General features: G+C 35.9%; 4 protein-coding genes across 4 annotated transcripts; 3 read left to right on the plus strand and 1 right to left on the minus strand.

The window, feature by feature from the left end:
- Positions 1–214: 214 nt before the first annotated feature.
- LOC139882417 (protein RIK-like) lies at positions 215–4,893 on the minus strand. The gene is made up of 12 exons (XM_071866741.1): positions 4,817–4,893; positions 4,075–4,306; positions 3,781–3,882; positions 3,655–3,689; positions 3,498–3,573; positions 3,239–3,366; positions 3,080–3,149; positions 2,591–2,695; positions 2,403–2,509; positions 1,902–2,322; positions 433–715; positions 215–336 (listed from the first exon to the last, which is right to left on the minus strand). The coding sequence occupies exons 1-12, from the start codon at positions 4,891–4,893 to the stop codon at positions 215–217; spliced, it is 1,758 nt and encodes a 585-aa protein (XP_071722842.1).
- A 451-nt stretch (positions 4,894–5,344) lies between these two features.
- Positions 5,345–8,645, plus strand: LOC139882420 (ribosome biogenesis protein WDR12 homolog). Its single transcript, XM_071866745.1, has 13 exons — positions 5,345–5,498; positions 5,685–5,785; positions 5,912–6,018; positions 6,117–6,152; positions 6,255–6,340; positions 6,650–6,708; positions 6,788–6,898; positions 6,983–7,105; positions 7,553–7,696; positions 7,968–8,076; positions 8,192–8,328; positions 8,427–8,462; positions 8,556–8,645. The coding sequence occupies exons 1-13, from the start codon at positions 5,345–5,347 to the stop codon at positions 8,643–8,645; spliced, it is 1,293 nt and encodes a 430-aa protein (XP_071722846.1).
- Positions 8,646–14,733: 6,088 nt separating this feature from the next.
- On the plus strand, positions 14,734–15,843 carry LOC139882418 (transcription initiation factor IIB-2-like). The gene is made up of 2 exons (XM_071866742.1): positions 14,734–15,574; positions 15,707–15,843. Exons 1-2 carry the CDS (start codon positions 14,734–14,736, stop codon positions 15,841–15,843), a joined length of 978 nt encoding a protein of 325 aa, XP_071722843.1.
- Positions 15,844–18,055: 2,212 nt separating this feature from the next.
- Positions 18,056–19,158, plus strand: LOC139882419 (expansin-A23-like). Its single transcript, XM_071866743.1, has 2 exons — positions 18,056–18,197; positions 18,542–19,158. The coding sequence occupies exons 1-2, from the start codon at positions 18,056–18,058 to the stop codon at positions 19,156–19,158; spliced, it is 759 nt and encodes a 252-aa protein (XP_071722844.1).
- Positions 19,159–19,423: the final 265 nt, after the last annotated feature.

The raw sequence follows: 19,423 nt of genomic DNA on the forward strand, positions 1-19,423 counted from the left end.
AAGTAAAAGAAAGAGCGATTCTGAAACTCTATTATTCTCAAATTGCAATTCATTACAACAGACAGCCAAAGGAATATGGCATTGGTATGTAAAAAAATCTGTTGCTACGTCTAAAAGGTACAAATACAATTACATTGATAATGATAATGAAAGAGCTAGCCACACAAGTTCTAGTATCCCCCAAAAAACGGTGAAGCTCAGAGTAATAAATTGATTATACAGCCCAAAATGGCTTCTGGGTTGCAACTGTGTGGGAGTTTGCACTGACATCTTCATCGGTTTCCTCCAAGTCATCATCATCTTCATCTCCGTATTCCATTAGTTTGACCAAAGTATCTGAGATAGTGAAACCATATCAGATTGTCGGATTGATTCCAGATAAATCAGCTTTTTTGCAGGATGAACAAATAAAGAAATTAAAAAATAACTCACCTGGTACATTATCGGATCTTGCTTTGTTCAGAATATTGCTCTTGTCGTCCAATTTAGGAGAAGGGTTTGATGAAGTAAATTTTGGTGGGAGAGGTGATGATGAACTGAACTTTGGTGGAGGTGGAGGAGGAGGTGGACCCCATGCCGATGACGGAAATTTGGGTGGAGGAGGCGGAGGCATACAATTTGGTGATGGAACCAACTCCTTTGGAGCAGGAATAGTTTTCATGATACGGTCTCCCAAGCCAGTATTTTGTTCATATGACTTCAACGATCCCATGCCCTGCGTGATGAGGAAAACAAGCCAACCTAATACTTAATATTCGACAAAAAAAGTACACAACTATGTAATATCAGGAACTCAAGCAGACTTTACAAAATAAGCTTTGTTATGAGTTCAACTAAGTCGAACTAGTGCTACACAAAGTGTACCCAAGGACAAATTTCAAAAGGTGAGAGGAGAAAATCACATTCAAGAATTTGGAAGAAGATTGTCACATATAGGAAATCAAAGAGTGAGTTATGGATCTTGGATTTTCATGCACACGGTAAAAATAATTGACCTTTTATTTCTTGTTCAAGCAGAAAAATTTTCTAAATCAATACTAGAAACCATAGGATTCTAGTATTGCTATTACTACTAAGCTATAAAACCCATGTATGGAGATAGGTTTTTCAACAGGGCATGCATTCAGAAATTATATATATATATAAATATATATATATATGAATATATATCCACTCAGCATAAAAATCACGAATCATCCTGAGAGCATAGGCAGCGTTGGAGCAGCAGAGGCAGATCAGATTGCATCTCCAAAACTGAATATCCTGTGAAACATACAAACCAATGGCCCAAACACAGGTCCAGAATCAGCCTGTTAGCTTCATAGAAGGTCAGAGAAAATACCTGGAATATTAAGCAGTAAGAGTCAGCACAAGATAATAGCAATTTTGAACAATATTCAGTATATAGATGTTCACGTCCATACAGAATAGAAGAAGGGGAACATGCATCACAAAGGAAGAAATTATCCTGCACCTGCACTACTGAGGGAGGAAAAGGAAAAACACAACATATCGCAAACTGAAACTCCATGAACAAGCAATCTAAATCATTTTTTCTACACGAATCTTTGATAAGTTTTTCCACGTAACTATTTGTTTATTAAAAAGAAGAAAAGTTGACAAACGGATCCACAACATGTACAACGATTAATAAATTTGATTTAAAAGTGCATTTTACATTCAGAAGATATACAAACTGCTCTCTTTAGACAATCAGTATTCTCTGCTACATTATAACCATTGGATTCATTAACCCTTCTCTCTCTCTCTCTACCCCTAGTGCTTGATAAGGTACACTGTTATTTATCTTGTATGTGAAAATATCAATAGAGCAAGAGATATTTACAACCATTTCTTGAAGCATTCAAGTTATAACAGATCATATCTTTTACATAGAATACCTGTTCTGTTCTGGCAGGAGACTTCCCAGTGCTTGGCAACTCTTGAAACTTCCGTCTCTGTGGAGGCCTCTTCTCCTTCTCAGAGGAGGAGCCACTGTTCAAGTTTGTAGCTGAATTAGAAATAGTGATTCCCATTGACGCCGTAGGAGGAACTGTAGAGTTAATGGGACTAGGTGCTTGTCTAAGGGCCAGGGCAACTTGTTGCAAAGGAGTGGCCTGAGGATAAATTCCATCGTATCCACTGTAGCTTGTTCCTCCACTTATTATTGGCTGAGAATAGGAAGGTACTAAAAGCGACGAAGTAGCAACTGCCGGAGTTGTCAAGCACATGGCTACAGAATTTGCATTCAAGTTTTGCTCAACTCCGGCCATCAATCGCTGTGGAGGAGGAACTGCACCATAAACCTTGGACGACGAAACCCTGAAACAGGCAGTGAGAAAACACCATCAGTTCACCACTAGCACAAATACTGAGGCTAGCAGTATCCAAGTCTTATTTACCTGGAGGCGCCGAATTCAATACTGATGGTGTCTAGAAGATGTTCAGCCAAGCGTTTGGCATCTTCAAGACTTTTTGAACTGTTACTAGACAAGAACAAGTGCAGTGGCTCTGCAAAAAAAGGAAGTAAGTTATGAGGTGGCAAAACAACATATGTTCTAATATGGCAAAAAAATTGCACCAAGTTAACGATATGAATACCTTCCCCTTGCTGGCTTTCAGAGTTTCCTGAATCCCACCCTCTTAATAAAACAGACGCTCCTGTTTCATTCATAATATGATTTATATACTGGTCCTGCAAGCACAAATCCGAACCACCACCAACACAAAAACAATCTCTCCCAATTGTACGGAGATGTCAAAGAAAGCTCAAACATTAGAATCTTTTTAAGTCATGAGGAAATAAGCTTCATAATAAATAATCAAGTACAACTCAAATAAACATTTCAGAATGACTTCGTCATGAAGTAGGGACAAAACAGAAGCTGGAAGTGTAAGAGAACACTGAAAGACTAAAGGGTGCATTTAGACTAAAGGCTCCACAAGGCCATTAGAAATTGGTGAAAGACCATAATTAAAAGTAATTTATAATGCTCATAGTAACAAGTAACAACAGCCTACTGTGGCATGAGTGATAGACCATAAATAGAAAGTTACACTGAAGAAATTATACACTCACGTTTGGTCCACGAATGCGAGCAACAATATTCAACGATGGATCAGCGTCAAAACCCAAGTACACACAAGTGCTGTGAGGCTGAGTAACCTGGAGGAAATAGATATTAACAGTTGCAGTATTCGCTTCCATGCCAGAGATCTACATGGTTTCAGACATGACAAGAATACCTTTAATCCATTGGAAAATGTTGTTAAGGTGGGCTGTGACAAGTGACCCTGCTTCAGCATTTCTTCAACCATGGCAGCAGCACGATCAACTGCTATAATCCTCTCTGCTGTATCTTTTAGCTGAAGAGGCAATCCAAATTAACAACTAAACACAATAAAACTCCTTTGAATGGAAAAATAAACCAATAAAACTAAAATAGACTCTACTTTTTAGCATCCTTTACATGCTCTATAACAATATCCACACTTACATGGGCCCCAGCAGATATGTGAAGATATAATGGCTTTTCACCATCAGGTGGTGCACCTGGGGGATGAAACTTGCCTCTGAACGAAAAAATGGCACACTTATAAGTTTATGAAAAGAAAACTTTAATCCATATCTGAAGTACTCAATGACCTACGGACCTCGTTATCACCACAGCACCTGTGCACTTTTGAATCTGCAAAAAGAATAAACTTAGCAATCTCCTGGGCATAAATATCAACAACACAAAAACTTCATTGAAACATAACAAACTAAACAGAAATCACCTCCTCCTGCGTCTGGCGCTTTGTGAGCTTGTAGCGAACGGAGGACTCTGCATCATTTATCACAATTTCCCGAGCTATAATTAACTCATCTTGGATTTTACTCTAAAGTCCACAACAGAATAAACAACACATTACAAACACAAAAAATGTGAATATTTTTACAGCTAGCTGGAGGTGACGAGAGTATGATGATGAACCTATAACTAGCAAAAATTACAGCACAAATCATACAGTTTATATAAGATTCGAAAAAGAAACAAAATGATAGAGAAAGTAATCAGAGAAAGTTCTAACTTGGCTTACTTTTGAGATCACTGGAGTGGGGTTTTGCAGTACAGAGGATGTCTGAAATACTGAAGGCAGATTTGCACAAATTGCTGCTAGAGGATTTGATAATACAGAACCAGAGACTGGAGGAACTACACCAGGAAGCGAAACCCCACCAAAAAATCCCACATTGCCTAGGGGTAAAGTTACACCAGCCGAAACCAACGATTCTGCTGGTTGGTCCCACTTTCTCTTCTTCCTGGTTGATAAAGAGTTACAATTATGAAGATGGTAAGAGGATTTACACAACAAATAACAAAACATAGCACAATTTTTTTATAAACAATGGAGTCATGATAACAATTGCAATTAGAATTACGATAGAATATGCAAATTATGACCGATGACTCCATAAGAAATACATGAAAACCTCAGAAAACCGAGCATCAACTTGTTACCAATCAGAAATACTTCCATGAAGTAACACGAGCATAAGCAATGTGAAAAGTTCCACAGCAATACACAAGAATATGCTTAAAAAACAAAACTTTCTACAATAAAATAAAACCCAAGTGAAGTAATTTAAAAAATACAATCACAACAAAGCCACAAAACAAGACTCTACACAAAACCCATTTCCAGAAGATTGAAATTGAACTAGTCTTCTTTCATAAAGTTACAAGTAGAAAAAAATCAATGTAAGGAGAACACAACGACTAAAAATTCAAAGGGTTTATGCAGCAAAGATCAAATAATTGTGTACATTTACCTCTGTCTCGTTTGGGAAGCAGCATCCTTGCTGTTAGAATCATCTGAAGAAAGCTTAGGGTTCCTCTCCTCTGTCATAATTTTTTATGTTTCTGTTTTAGAATTGAATAATTGGTTCCAACTTCCCACTTCCCAGAATCTGTGATTTTTGTTTCTTAAATAAGATTTGATTTGAATTCTGGGATTTGTAAAGGCAAGGTTTTTAGGTGAATGTATCGATCGACAGAGAAGATGAGATTGAAGAGAGGTGGAACCGGTTCTCGTACCCAATTAGCACATGCCACGTTATAAAGTACCTGACAACACAGCATTTTAAATTTTCGTGATGAAAGTAGTCGATTTGAAACAATAAGGATCTTTTAGAAGAACTATTTGAAGTATAGGGATCAATTACTAAATTAGTCATACGACATCGTTTTACTGATTCTTCTCTAAAACCCTACTCTTCCTTCAAGCTTCTTCTAACTAAAACCCAAAACGCTATTTTTCTCCATCTCTACTGAAACAGCTGCTGAGAAAATTTACAGAGATGGATATTGACAGAGAAGATGAGAAAAATATTCTGGTCAGGTTCGTTACTAAGCTTGAAGAACCATTTAATGCCGAGTTAAGGCCAATCGCCATCCCTTCCAATCTCACACGGCTTGGGCTATCCTCCATCGTCAACGGTCTTCTCAAATCCGGTACGAATTCAGTTATAGAGCAGTCATTCGAGCTAAATAGTTGTATTGGGTTCTGTTCATTTCTGGGTTTCTTGTATTGTATGCGTTAATGTATTATGGAACTGTAAAATTGTAGAATTTGGTCACTGTGTCGATGCTTTAGTCTTTACAATGTTTGTTAATGAGAGTTCCATTGTGATGAATTAGGGAAACCTGATTGGAAAACGGAGCCATTTGATTTTCTAATTGATGGGGAGCTGGTTCGATTGTCTCTCCAGCAATTCCTTCTTGCCAAGGGCATTACTGCTGTATGTTTTATTCTCTACCCCTATATCAATTATTTCATAATCTGCTGAGTGAATAAATCATTTGTGCTTTCATTTTGTACTTTTTGAGTACTACTAGAGGGTGATGATGTTTGATGTGTATTACAGGAGAGGACGCTTGAAATTGAATATATTAAGGCTGTGGCCCCTCGAAAAGAGGAAGAGCCTTCGTTACATGATGACTGGGTCAGTGCGGTTGATGGTTCTTCCTCTGGGTTAGTATTTATTTAGATATGGGTAAAGATAACGTCATTCCTGGCATCTATCAGACATCACACTCATTTACTTTCATTCTGGGTTGTGTGCTTGGCAGGTTCATTCTGACTGGGTGCTACGATAACTTTGCTCGGTAATACACAAATTCCCTGTAGATTTGCTTATTTTTCTTCTTGATATATATTGATTGTCACATCTATCGCGAACTTATGATTTTTTAATTTTATTTGTGTAGAGTATGGAAAGGTCCTGGCTTGTGTACTCACTTGCTCGAAGGTCACACTGGACCAGTCTCTTCTGTATGTATCATCAACTCCGAAGGTATGAAACCGAGCATTTAGATTCATAATTAATTAGAAATGATGACAATTAATGGATTTGTACCAATGTCATATGACTATTAGCTGCTTGCTATAAAATATATTTTCCTTTTCAAGTATTATAGCCCGTGACAATGGCACTGCCAATGTCACTATATAATTCTGTTGGGAAATGAAATGCGAGCTTGGATACATTTTTTATCTAAAATTTCATGTGAATTGTCTTAATTGTCTGTGAATAAAATAGTGCGATGTTCTGTTGTATGTGGTTGGTATTATCTTATTATATTGATTACATTTTCATATGCAGATCCACAAAATGTCACTGCTGCCACTGCTTCAAAAGATAGAACCCTGAGGCTGTGGAAAGTAAGTGAAATAGATGAATTGTTCATTTAAATACAAAGTTGATGCTTTCAGCAACTTATCTGTGTTTTTCCTGTAAAAGTTTAATGCAGAAGAATCTTTTGATCAACCCGCAAAGATAGGGGCATATAAAATGTTGTGTGGGCATAAAGCATCTGTACAAAGTGTTGCAGCTCAGACTTCAGGAGACATGGTATTTTTTCAGTTTAAAGTGCATGAATCTTGCAGTGACTTACATGAAACTATATTTTACATTTGTGCGTTTTTATTCTTTTAGGTTTGTTCAGGTTCTTGGGATGCTACAATCAATTTATGGCAGACAAACGACATGGATTCAGAAGGTGACCATGTGTCAATTAAAAAAAGAAAGGGAAATAATAAAGTTGACTCCCTATCACAGGTATAATATTAGCTTCCGTTGAAGATCTTTGTTTCAAGTTACTCAAGTTGTTTCATATTTCTTGTAAAACTTCCGTTTCAAACTTCCACCCTTTAGCTAGGATTCTCAAAAGGGACTAGTACTGCATTGATTTTAATTTTTTTTAATTAATAAAGGCGACATAAATATTGAAAATAAATATTAGTTGTGTTCTGAAAAGTGAGATCTTTAAAGCTGAACGCTTTCCATATGTTTGTCCTTCCTTTTGTTTAGCCTCGCATTTATGTTTCTTTAGAAATAAACATTACTATATAAGTTTGGAAAATGATGAAAGGAAACTATAGATGTAAAATGATGACTTGAGCAACCTATGATTACCTGGCTGGGATGTGTACATCTGCTGATCATTATTACTGTGCTGTGAGGTTGGGTAAAATCATAGTATTTACTGTACTTTGTTTCATACAGGGGGAAGCTGTCTCTACACTTGTGGGTCATAAACAACAAGTATCATCCCTGGTTTGGCCTCAACGTGATACCATCTACTCTGCATCATGGGATCACGATATTATAGAATGGGATGTTGAGACGGGCAAAGATTCAACAAAAATAGTATGTGCCTCTGGGTCCTTTTCAATCGCTTCTTCTCCCAACCCACCCCTTCTCATTTTGCATACATCTTGTGCATCCTGAAAGACATTCTTGTGAAGTTCAAAAGAGCTACTAATTGTCCTAACTTAGACATTGTGTTCTTTTGACCTTCCTGGAAATATCCTTGAAACAATGCGTGTCTTGTTTGAACTTTATTCTGATCAAAGTTGTAGTACAAGACTAGAAAATTCTTAGTTCAAAATCTAAATGAAAACATTCCGTCCTTTCTCAGTTTTCTGGAAAGGCCTTGAATTGCATCGATGTTGGCGGTGAAGGTTCATCTCTCATAGCAGCTGGAGGTTCCGATACGATTCTCAGAATATGGGACCCTCGTATACCAGGTATGTTGAATTGTGAATTAGTTAATCTCATCCTGCCATTCTTTCCGCTTTTCTGCTTTGTGTCCGTGAAACTTCCAACACAAGGCATCTAATATAAAAGGTTTCATCTTTGTAGGATCTACTGCTCCTGTATATCAGTTCTCGTCTCACAGTTCTTGGATTTCAGCTTGCAAATGGCACAAAAGATCTTGGTTTCATTTGCTTTCTTCATCCTATGATGGAAAAGTTATGCTATGGGATTTAAGAACGGCGGTATCACATCTGTTCTCTCTCTAGTTTTGATTTTTTATATGCACAGACCAAGTCTTTTTCATATTATGTATTCTAAAACTCCTAAGTCTGTATTGCAGTGGCCATTGTCTATCATTGATACGCACAAAGATAAGGTATAACGTATAACGTTACCCTTTATCTACCTTCTTCCATCACACTCTAAGCTTTTTAGTTCTTTCTCTAAATTCGTAGCCCTTGTTATTCAGGTTTTTTCTGCCGACTGGTGGAGAGATGACAGTGTGATCAGTGGAGGGGCCGATTCTAAACTGCGCATTTCTTCCGGAATATCTGTGTAATAATGAGGTAAAACAAGATTTTATCTATTTGGCTTCATTAGAAATGTCACGCTTTCTCCTACCATCATAATCTGATTCTTTTCTTACCGATCTCTTCTGATTTGGACTTTCTTTTGGATATTTGGTACTGTGTTGCGGCAGTCAAATGGGACCATTGACAACCGTGATGCTCAAGTTTACAGCTTTTATTCCCAGTTTTCTTTTTTCATGTCGAAGACGACATTTTGGTCCTTGTAGTTTGTATGTTTTAACATCTTGGTCATGTATTTTATTGTTAATACCATATGGCGTCAGAATTTATTTTTAACTACTGCGCTCGCACTCTTCTGCTTTATTTATTTTTTATTTTTTTTATATGCCTAATAAAATCTATCCACGTCTAGAGGTGTAAAAAAAACCCACCAATCACTATCCAACTATATATCAAATCCAATTCAATTTTAATGGATTTCGTAAAATTGGGCTCCAACTCAACTTTTTCCAATTAAACTAAACTCATTCCAAATCCATCACTAATGGGTTGGATATTGGGCTTCCAACTTCTTGCAATTCATATATATTATATAGTCTTCATAGTTTAATTTTTATTTTTTCAGTCCAAAATATATTTTTAATTTTTTTTTAAGTCTCTCTTTAAGTTAGAGATGCTCTCAAGCTAGCCGGCGACCTCCACGGCGGACCACCATTCACGGCGTCGGCGGTTGGCGTCAAATTCCGGCGATTTTTATATGGTTGGATTCGTCTCGACGCAAGGATCTCGATTACAAGGTTAGTTTTCCAATATCTCACTCCGTTTAGCCTAGAAATCCGCTCAAAATCTCGGTTTCAATTTTTAAAAAGTTCAGATCCGGTCTTCTCCTTCATATATGTTATACTAGACACCCTCCTCATCCTTTCTACGTGTTTTTCGGTTTAAAACAGTGAGTTTTGGAGGTCCTACCGACCGATCAAAGTTCCGGTCGGTTTTTAATTCTTTAGATCTCGTTATAATCTTGATATATGTGGTAATAGACCTCCTATTGATTCTCTCTATGTGATTTATAGGGAAAAATGACAAGTTTTTGATGGGTTTCTTACCGTCTAAAGTTTCGGACGGCGGCGTTCGGGCTCGACTCGGCGTCGCACGATCCTCTCTCTCTCTCTTTTCCACTCAACGCCGTTGGGTTTGGCTCGAACGGGTTCATCGGAGTTCAGGTCTAACTAACAGTGGTGGTGGTGGTGTGAGTGTGACTGCCATGAGGAGTTGAGGACGAAGCAGTTAAGCACAATCCATGAAGAGAAATTAGTTTCTTAGAAAAATATTCGGTTTGATTTGGGAGACACAAATTTTTCAATTAATGGATTTTTGTTGGGTAATTGTTGGGTTAGATTACCCAATATAAATCACCAACTCAATCCAATATTAATGGGTTGGAAGTAAGACCCAACTTTCATTTCCATATTTATAAAAAAATCCATTTTTATGGATTGAAATGGGATGGAGTTGGAATGAAAGTTGGGTGTTGGGTTTTTTTACACCCCTATCCATGTCTAATGTTCGCTCCTCAAGGAGTAGAACCTATGACTTCTCATAGGAAGTAAACGCTTAGACCGCCACACCCTGATTGGCTGCATTCTTCTGCTTTTGCTCCTAAACTTTTTTGTCGTTTTGTTTCGATTTAAATTCTGACCCGAGCATCCAGCGAGCTTAATTAAAAGTGGAAGACAACTTTTTTCTTCATTTTTATAAATAAAACAAATCAATCCTATAGCTATAATTATAGACTTAGTATAATTATAGACTTAGTGATTAAGACGTTTCACTCTCTCAAAAAGTTATTTCATGTCATAACTCACGATCATTTTATAGGTCGTGAATGATGAAATTAAATGTGTCTTTTTTAGTGTGCACATCATGCATACAATAGCTTTAAATTATGTAAAATCATTTAAAATTATGGTGTATATGATGTGCACACAGAAGGGTATGCATTTAGCATGACGTGTGAACCACCTTTCATCAGGTAAGCTGCATAAAAAAATGTCGCACTAGTGAAAATGAAATATATATAATTGTAAAATTTAGAAAACCCTAGAACGAGCCGGGTTAGTGAAATGTACACAATTGTAAAATATAAAAAACTCTAGTCTAATTTGTGCTAGAGTAAACTCTTGACGCAACACGTTTATCCGGTTTTCATAATTCGCCGCCTTGATCATTGTACTCATTATCATTAAACACATTAGAGAGACCATATATATATAACTCTCTCCCCCATCCACAACCCATAAACACACACATGCATAAAAACCTTCGCTCTCAACCTACATGTGCCATCGTTTTGATTAAAATATACCTCTGGCGTATCGATGGAGAATCCATAAACAAAGAGAAAATGAATCAATGAATTACTCTTATCGGATTAACGTTCTACCAGAATTCGTAAGTATGCCTTTCTTTTTGATTGATTGTTATCATATTTTATTTTATCCTCCAATGACGTTCTTTACGTTGACATATTTCCTTTCATTTAATTTGCCCGATCATTATTATAAAAAAATTCGTTTTTCCTCTTTACAGGCAATCATATCAGAAATATGGACAACCATGCATCTGCCTCAATGAAAAGACAAAATGCTGAAGAGCTCATAAAGAGAAAAGACTATCACGGAGCGCGACAGTTGGCTTTACAGGCAAAGGGCCTCTATCCTAACCTTGATGGAATTGGTCAATTATTGACGTTCTCATTGACTCTGCAACGCTGCTCAACAGAGAGAAGCCAGACTACTACAAGTTGCTTGGTGCGGAACCCTATTGTGAGATCGAAGAAATCAGAAAACAGTTCAGGAAGCAAGCCTTGGCCCTCCACCGGGACAAGATTGATTCCAAGTACGCTACAGAAGCAACCCAGGCTTTGGTTACTACCTGGGACTACTTGGTAAATAAGAAAACAGACTACGATAAATGGAGGAAGCAAGTATACCAAGACATTCAAAGTACTGAAGCTGGATCATCAAGAATAAATGAAGGTCCAATATTGCATGATTTCTTCCCTACAAACAATAAGAATCAAGGGAGTGCAGGTGGTTCGTTCCCCAATCAACCTGGTCCAACAGCTCCTCGTCCAACTACTTCCATGATTTTGATCTGATGAGAAAATGCATATTGTAATAGGATATTGTGTTTTTAGAATCCTAAATGTAATTTTTGTCAAAGAATATTTTCGTTTTTTTCTCTCAATACACTGATGTAACCGTAATAAAGTTTTTTTCAAGAAACTGCAAAAATTTCATAAAAATGGAACCTTTAAATTTCATGATTTATGTAGTATTGCAAATAAACACTGGGAGAAGTTTCAACTCAAGACATTACTTTTTTTTGATATACCTAATACAATCTACCCACCCAAAGCATACTCCTTAAGAGTCGAACACATAATTCCTATAAGAGGAAACGTCTTAATCATTAGGTCACGTTCTGGTTGCCAGCATACGTTAGTCTCTAGTAGTCAGACTTTTTCCATGCTTTTTTATAGTGTAAATTTTAGAGACAACAGGCCAGCTATAATTAATCGAGTGACCTTTGAAAGGCAGATTTTTGTTATAGAGTTTCAAACAAATCATCGTTGAATTGAATTAGAAATAAATAAAGCTAGTTTCTAATTAAAGACTAAAACAAAGTTAATCCACCTTGGTACGAAACTACGAATCTACATAAACAGACATACAATTCGGAAGGGTGTAAACAAGACTACAACTCAGAACCGACTCAAAATTCACTAATTTTTTTAAACCATACAGGAAACCATAAACAGACCGAACCTAGAGAAAACTGGATAAAATCTATTGGCTTTTCTGTTTCGGTTTGGTGGGGCGGTTTATGCCATTCCTACATGTTGCCCTTGAATGGATCCACCAATATATGCTCGTGGCCGTGGGCATCAAGTGAGATTATTGAATCTGTTTTCAATATATATATAGATAGTGATCATCTTCTTGAGGTTGGAATGGAACATAGGAAAATTCCTATCGCCGTCATAAAAGATTTAATAGGAATCATGAATGAATTTTCTTCCCTTCGTGGTATATAACACTATGACTCGCTACCAGAATTACGACCCGATATCAATAACATTATGACTCGCTACACAAATTATGTTCTGATATCAATAGCACTACAACTCGCTACCAAAATTATTGTCCAATATCAGCAGCACTACAGCTCGCTACATACATTAATATCCAATATGAATAAGACTGCAACTCGCTAGCTACCTGAAACACCTTTCATAGGATAAGCTGCATAAAACGACATCGCATCTCAATGAGTTGAGTTAGTGAAATGTATAAAATTGTAAAACAAAGACCCTAGAACGAGCCGAGTTAGTGAAATGTACAGAATTGTAAAATATAACAAACCCCTAGATAATTTATGCTAGAGGATACCTCTCGATGAGACACGTTTATCCAGTTTTTTGTGAATCGCCGCCTTGATCATTTTTACTCATTATCATTAAACACATATTGTAAAGATCCTATATATATAGCCCTATTCCCCCATCTACAACCCACAAACACACACGCTCAAAAACCTTCACTCTCAACCTATTCTTGTGATTGTTTTGATTAAAATATATTTGTGGCGCATTGATGGAGAATCCATACACAAAGGGGAAGTGAATCAACCAATTATTCTTATCGAATTAGCGTTCTACCAGAATGTAAGTATGCCTTTGTTTTTGACCGATCGTTATCATATTTTATCCTTTTTTTTCATATTAATGTTGTTCTTAACATATTGCCTTTCATTTAATTGTCCCATCATTAAATAATTTGTTTTTCCTCTTTACAGGCAATCATATCAGAAATATGGACAATGCCGCGGATGCTTCAATGAAAAAAGAAAATGCCCTCGGTCCTCAGCTTCAACTTACCCCTTATGAGGGTACTTTCTTCCACAAAAAAGGAGAATCAGGAAAGTAGTAGTACTACTGGTTCTTTCCCCAACCAACCAGGTCAAACTCATACTAATCCTTTTCCAGGACCGGCATTTACATTTAACAGTGAAAATGTGTTTGCTAACACCGATGGATCAACTCCTTCTCAATCACGTAGAGGCGGAGGCCGAGGTAGAGGCATGAGTAGGGGAAGAGGTAGAGGCAGTCCTTCCCAATCACGTGGAGGCGGAGGCCGAGGTAAAGGGATGGGTAGGGGAAGAGGTGGAGACAGAAACAGTGAGGAGGATCATTTTTGGATTTTGTGTGTACGATGCGGCATTAAGTGGAAGAACCTAAGGGTTTACTTGGGATGTTTGTTGGAGTGCCCTAGCTGCAAAGAAGTAATTGATGCGAATATTGAGTTTATAAATTGAGTATTGTAGTTTTTTTTTCTATCTTCGAAAAATTTAATTGTTATGGTTAGCATTATCCATTTTGTTCTAGTAAGTTTAGTTAAAATATGGACGACCAAGATCCGTCCAAGCCAACATCGGACGGATAATATTAAGGAAGAGGGCATGAACAGTGATTTGGGTGTTAAATCTACGTAAATGCAATAGTGATTTTCTTAAATTGAATAGTTATTTAGACACAATTGGGTTGTAATTGCTACAGTTAACATACCTTATTGTCATAACATGAGGTCCCCAATGTTGCAATTCTTTTGAGTTTATTTCAATAATCCTATTAGATTTTTTATTTATTTTTTTAAGATAATAAATCGAGTAAAAATAAATGATTTGATTGGGTTTGATTTAGTTTAACTTTTTTCTCTTTATTAAACCGAACTATTACTAATATCCAATCCTTGGAGGACAAGGCTGTGGTTGTACTTTTACTCCTCTTGAAACTTGGAGGACAAGTATCTTTATTTATTTATTAGTATAATTAAATATTAATAATAATTGATTCCTAGTATTTGTTTTAATTAAGGCGGCGGCGGCATGCAATTAAAAACAAGGTCCTAATTCTACTCGAAAAAGATTCCTAATCCAACTCACTAGCTCTCTCTATATATAAACCTTCTGCTTATGTAATTCTTCACTAATCAGTTCATTCATCTGCTTCTCTTCTCCTATTCTCTTCCTCCTGCCAAAAAAAGAACCAACATAATGGCAATGGATCAAGAAATCCACACTTGTCTAGAATGCAAGAAAGATACAGAGGTAATTGTGGATCACATGTCGGGTGATGTCATCTGCTCGGAGTGCGGCCTAGTATTCAATTCACATTATATCGAAGATTCAGCCGAATGGCGAACCTTCGCTGACGATGGCAACAACGACAGAGATCCCAATCGCGTTGGCGCCGCGACAAACCCTTTCCTCGACGGGAACCTGACCACAGTAATTGTGAATCCTAAATCGATATCGCCGAGTAATTCCATGTTGCGATTCAAAAACGCCCAAATTTCAAACCCGGATAAACCCCTCCTCTCCAATTTCGAAACCCTGGCAACAATTGCGGATCGATTAGGTCTCGTCGCGACGATTAAGAATCGTGCTTGTCAGATTTACAAGGAAGTCGAGGAGAAAAAGTGTTTGAGAGGACGGAAGATTCTATCGGTAATAGCAGCTTGCCTCCATCTTGCTAGCAAAGAAGAGAAGTTGACGCGGACTTTTAAGGAAATTAGCGAAGCTACGGCGAATGGCATTTCGACGAAAGAGATTCTTAAGGCGGAGAAGATGATCGAGAAGGAAACAGGGATCAATGTGAATAAAATCGTTAGTAGTAATAATGGTGGTGGTACTGGACAGCATAATTATGGAGTTGAAGATCTCGTGAGGAGGTTTTGTAGTAATCTTGGAATGGGTCATCTAGCCATTAAAGCCGTTCAAGAAGCTTATCAGAAATCGGAAGCGATCGATATAAGGAGGAATCCTCACTCGATTCTTGCCGCCATTATTTACGCTGTCTCGCAGCTTACCGATGACAACAAGCAGAAAATCCGAGGTGATCCCTTATATAATTTATAAAACCTTAATTTTATTCGTATTAATTAATTAGATATAATCGATAATTAACTTATTCCTAGGGTGAAATAGGAATTGTATTTCGTTGTACTGATAATTGTATTGAGTACAGATGTGGCTAGGATTGCCGGAGTTGCGGAAGGGACGATAAGGAAATGCTTAAGGGACCTGAACCCTGATTTTCCGAAGCTGATTCCGGCATGGTTCGCCCAGCCACAGGATATCTCCTTCAGCATTCGTTCCCATTGAGGAATTGAGAAACACAAGATAGGAATATTATTTGAGATAGGAATATTAGCTAGGACTAAAGGTGTTCAACTTTGGTTTTAATTACCTGTCGATTCCCCTGATCTGTAAAAAGTACAATTACTAGTGAAATACAGTTTTTTTGTTTTACTTTACAAAAAAATTACAGTCCAATTGTGTTCTTCAGTATGTAGATTGAAATTTACAAATGAAAAGATATATCATGTTTCAAATTTAAAGTTTGTTCTTCAATATGTTGTATTTTTATTTCTCCATACAGAAAAATGTCACAAGAAGATATTAAGCGTACATCTATATTAAGTAATTTTCCTTTTTTCATCAAAAAGAAAAAAAGAGAAAAAAAAAATTAGAACTAATTCTAAAAAAAACAAAATAATATTCTATCAGTGCTAAATAATAATAATCCGTCAATTCCAAAAAAAGTTATCCAAAATACACTTTTCCCACATATTCAAAAAATAATTGTATGTATATTTTTGAGCGTGAATAAGCCGTTTTTTCTTATGTATGATAATGGATTCAGAGAACACATTTATGATGAATAGGTATATAAAAAAAGAAAAAAATTACGCCATAAATTATTTCTTGAATTCATATGATTCTTTTTATGACAAGACAATTCGTATGATAACTCTTTAAAATTATTATTTTTTAAAAAAAATATAGCTACTCTTTAAAACTTACAAGAGTGTTGGCCGGGCCATGCTTGATACAGAATCAGAATCGATTAGTCAGAATGGGTCGAACCATATAAAGTCCAAACCCATCTTTATTCAGCATTGATCAGATGACTTCCTAGTTTTGAAGTTCCTAATCAAGACCGTCCTATGCTCTAGATTGTTCTTATATATGTTTTTAACAAGGTTTTTTTTTTTTTTTTTTAATTGTGTACTGCTCTATTGGTTCTTAAATATAGCTAAATTAACTAGTTTCTATCTGGAATATTTCAGTTCATATGGGATTGCTTTAATACTATATAATCTAAAAAAATAGCCAATCACGATGTGATCGAATGGATAAGACATTCGCCATTAAAAATATTTTAAAAACGAAAAGAATCTAAAAAAATATTCTCTCATATATTAAAATTCTTTCTGTATTATTAGGCCAATATGATTTTTAACTTCAACTTTATCACTTATCAGGTTACGCGAGCTTTCTATTCTCAAAAGAAAGAAAAGGTTACAAGTTTTCTTGCCCGCCAAATAATCTGCGCAATAAAATCCAGAATGCGAACGTAAATCATGATCAAGGAACATTTAAAAATATTCACTCCGGTTCATTTTAAGTGTCTCGTAATAAAAATTTTGAATTGAAAAAAAAAATTAATGATAAAAAAAATTATTTGTCAGTCCATCATTTATTGTTCAAAAATCATAAATATTTATACGGCAATATTGCATAAAATAAACATTTAATAAAACACAATATAATAGAAAGATCGTAAAATTAATTCATACATAACTACCCACGATATATAATATTTCCAAAAGTTGTGTTAAATTGTTTGTTTTTTCATAAATATTTACAACTTTTCTATAACAATAAAGAGTATTTAATGCTTATCGAGTGCAATATTGCACTGGTTAGAAAAACCGATGTTTATAAGTTTATTTAAAATGGAGTATTAATTGAAATAAATGCAAGATAATACTGAAAAAAAAAATAACTTAAATATACATTGATTTCATAAAACGACATTTGATGTAAAAAAAATTTCATTCCGAGACGTCGGAAGTAGACCGGAGGGAGTAAAATATAAATGGTTTAATTAATTCTCTATCGTCAAATTGTGATGGGTATGGGTAATTATTGCTAATGGCATTAACTGCGTCAAATGAAAAGGTTAATCTGATATTAAGTTTCCAAACATATAAATACGTTACATTACATTCTCTTAACTGTAGTTGAACGGTCAATTATTTTCCATTTTTAAAATTTGATCTTCCTACTTCTTACCAAATAAAGAATGCAATTAATTAGTTTTAGCATCAAATAAAAAGATTCTATTCCAAATTTCGAAATAATATTTATTACATTCCATCTATCACCGAATTATTATCTACATCAAATAGAAAAAAGAATTATTTTCGTTAAATACAGATTTAATTCCACAAGTAAACTCCTATAAAATACGGATCGATCGAAGTCTTTTTTGTTATCATATGCAAAAAAAAAAAAAGGTGTAACTATTATGGCAAATATTTCTGGCAATTTGATGGGTTTCTTAACTTTACTGGGTTTTTTGAGTATAGCCATTGAAGGTCGTATCGATCATGGATGGTATGACGCTCATGCAACTTTCTATGGTGATATCAGTGGTGGAGAAACTATGAGTAAGTCGTCGTCTTTTCGATTTTGCCACTCTTTAGAATCTAGTTTAGTATTACCTTCGTCCAAAAATAGATGCCTTCGCGGGTACGAATTATGTGCCATACAGTTTCTAACTTTGTTCTTCAAATTTGAAAATGTAGATCAAATGGTAAATTGCAAATTAAATAACCGATGAGCTTTGTTTTATTCTAACAATAATCCCCTAATTACCACTTTTCTAGAGTGATTATATCCCTTTAATCTTATACATATGAAAAATCCCCAAAAAAAAAACCTTTAAAAGTAGATTAATTTTAGTTAATATTTGTATGCATAAACTAATTACTTAACCTTTTGAATTTAACAGTGGGAGCTTGTGGATATGGTGATCTCTTTCAACAAGGATACGGACTGGAGACAGCAGCACTAAGCACTCCATTGTTCGATTATGGACTCAGCTGTGGAGCTTGTTTCGAAATTAAGTGCAAAGACTCGAAATGGTGCAAACCAAATGTAGAATCAATCAAAATCACGGGCACAAATTTTTGCCCTCCAAGATATCCAGCGACATTCGACGCTTGGTGTAATCCTCCTCAAAAACATTTCGATTTGTCGCTGAAAATGTTCCTTGCTATCGCGGAATACCGAGCTGGAATCGTCCCTGTTCAATATCGTAGAATCTTGTGTTCCAAGCAAGGAGGGGTAAAATTTCAGATTTCGGGAATGCAATATTGGTTTGTTGTGTTGCCATTCAATGTTGCAGGTTCGGGTAATGTTGCATTGGTAAAAATTAAAGGTTCTAACACAAATTGGATAACGATGACTCGGAATTGGGGGCAAAATTGGCAAACCGGAGAGAATTTATCAGGACAGAGCTTGTCGTTCCAAGTCACTACTGGCGATGGAAGGACTAAAAGATTTTATAATATCGTACCTGCAAATTGGGGGTTTGGATATACTTATGAAGGTCAAGGAAATTTCTAGCAAGTATTCTAGCACCCTCTTTATTTTTTAGTCATTTATTTGGTTGTCGGAATATGATGTCAAACATATATTGTAGTTGAGATCATGTGACTATTGAAGAGTAATTTTCTGTTTAGCTAGGTATAATATATTATGTACGATCAGTATACGTTATCAAAATATTAGCTTTCTTTGTCATACATGTTATGTTATAATTGAATGTTTACTTGTTTGTTTCGTCTAGGATCTTTTATTACTGGTGAAATGTGATTTTCTTTGATTTCTA

This window comes from Rutidosis leptorrhynchoides, unplaced genomic scaffold (assembly GCF_046630445.1).
Source record: "Rutidosis leptorrhynchoides isolate AG116_Rl617_1_P2 unplaced genomic scaffold, CSIRO_AGI_Rlap_v1 contig268, whole genome shotgun sequence".
NCBI lineage: Eukaryota > Viridiplantae > Streptophyta > Magnoliopsida > Asterales > Asteraceae > Rutidosis > Rutidosis leptorrhynchoides.

Excerpts from the sequence above, each read along its gene's own strand:
- LOC139882418 (XM_071866742.1), top strand. The coding sequence starts at position 14,734 with ATGGCAATGGATCAAGAAATCCACACTTGTCTAGAATGCAAGAAAGAT. Across the intron at positions 15,575-15,706 it reads CAACAAGCAGAAAATCCGAG|ATGTGGCTAGGATTGCCGGA; the intron begins GTGATCCCTTAT and ends TATTGAGTACAG.
- LOC139882417 (XM_071866741.1), bottom strand. The coding sequence starts at position 4,893 with ATGACAGAGGAGAGGAACCCTAAGCTTTCTTCAGATGATTCTAACAGC. Across the intron at positions 2,696-3,079 it reads CTCGCATTCGTGGACCAAAC|GACCAGTATATAAATCATAT; the intron begins GTGAGTGTATAA and ends TTGTGCTTGCAG. Across the intron at positions 716-1,901 it reads CTCCTGCCAGAACAGAACAG|GGCATGGGATCGTTGAAGTC; the intron begins GTATTCTATGTA and ends CTCATCACGCAG.
- LOC139882419 (XM_071866743.1), top strand. The coding sequence starts at position 18,056 with ATGGCAAATATTTCTGGCAATTTGATGGGTTTCTTAACTTTACTGGGT. Across the intron at positions 18,198-18,541 it reads CAGTGGTGGAGAAACTATGA|TGGGAGCTTGTGGATATGGT; the intron begins GTAAGTCGTCGT and ends TGAATTTAACAG.
- LOC139882420 (XM_071866745.1), top strand. The coding sequence starts at position 5,345 with ATGGATATTGACAGAGAAGATGAGAAAAATATTCTGGTCAGGTTCGTT. Across the intron at positions 7,697-7,967 it reads GCAAAGATTCAACAAAAATA|TTTTCTGGAAAGGCCTTGAA; the intron begins GTATGTGCCTCT and ends GTCCTTTCTCAG. Across the intron at positions 8,077-8,191 it reads ATGGGACCCTCGTATACCAG|GATCTACTGCTCCTGTATAT; the intron begins GTATGTTGAATT and ends TCATCTTTGTAG.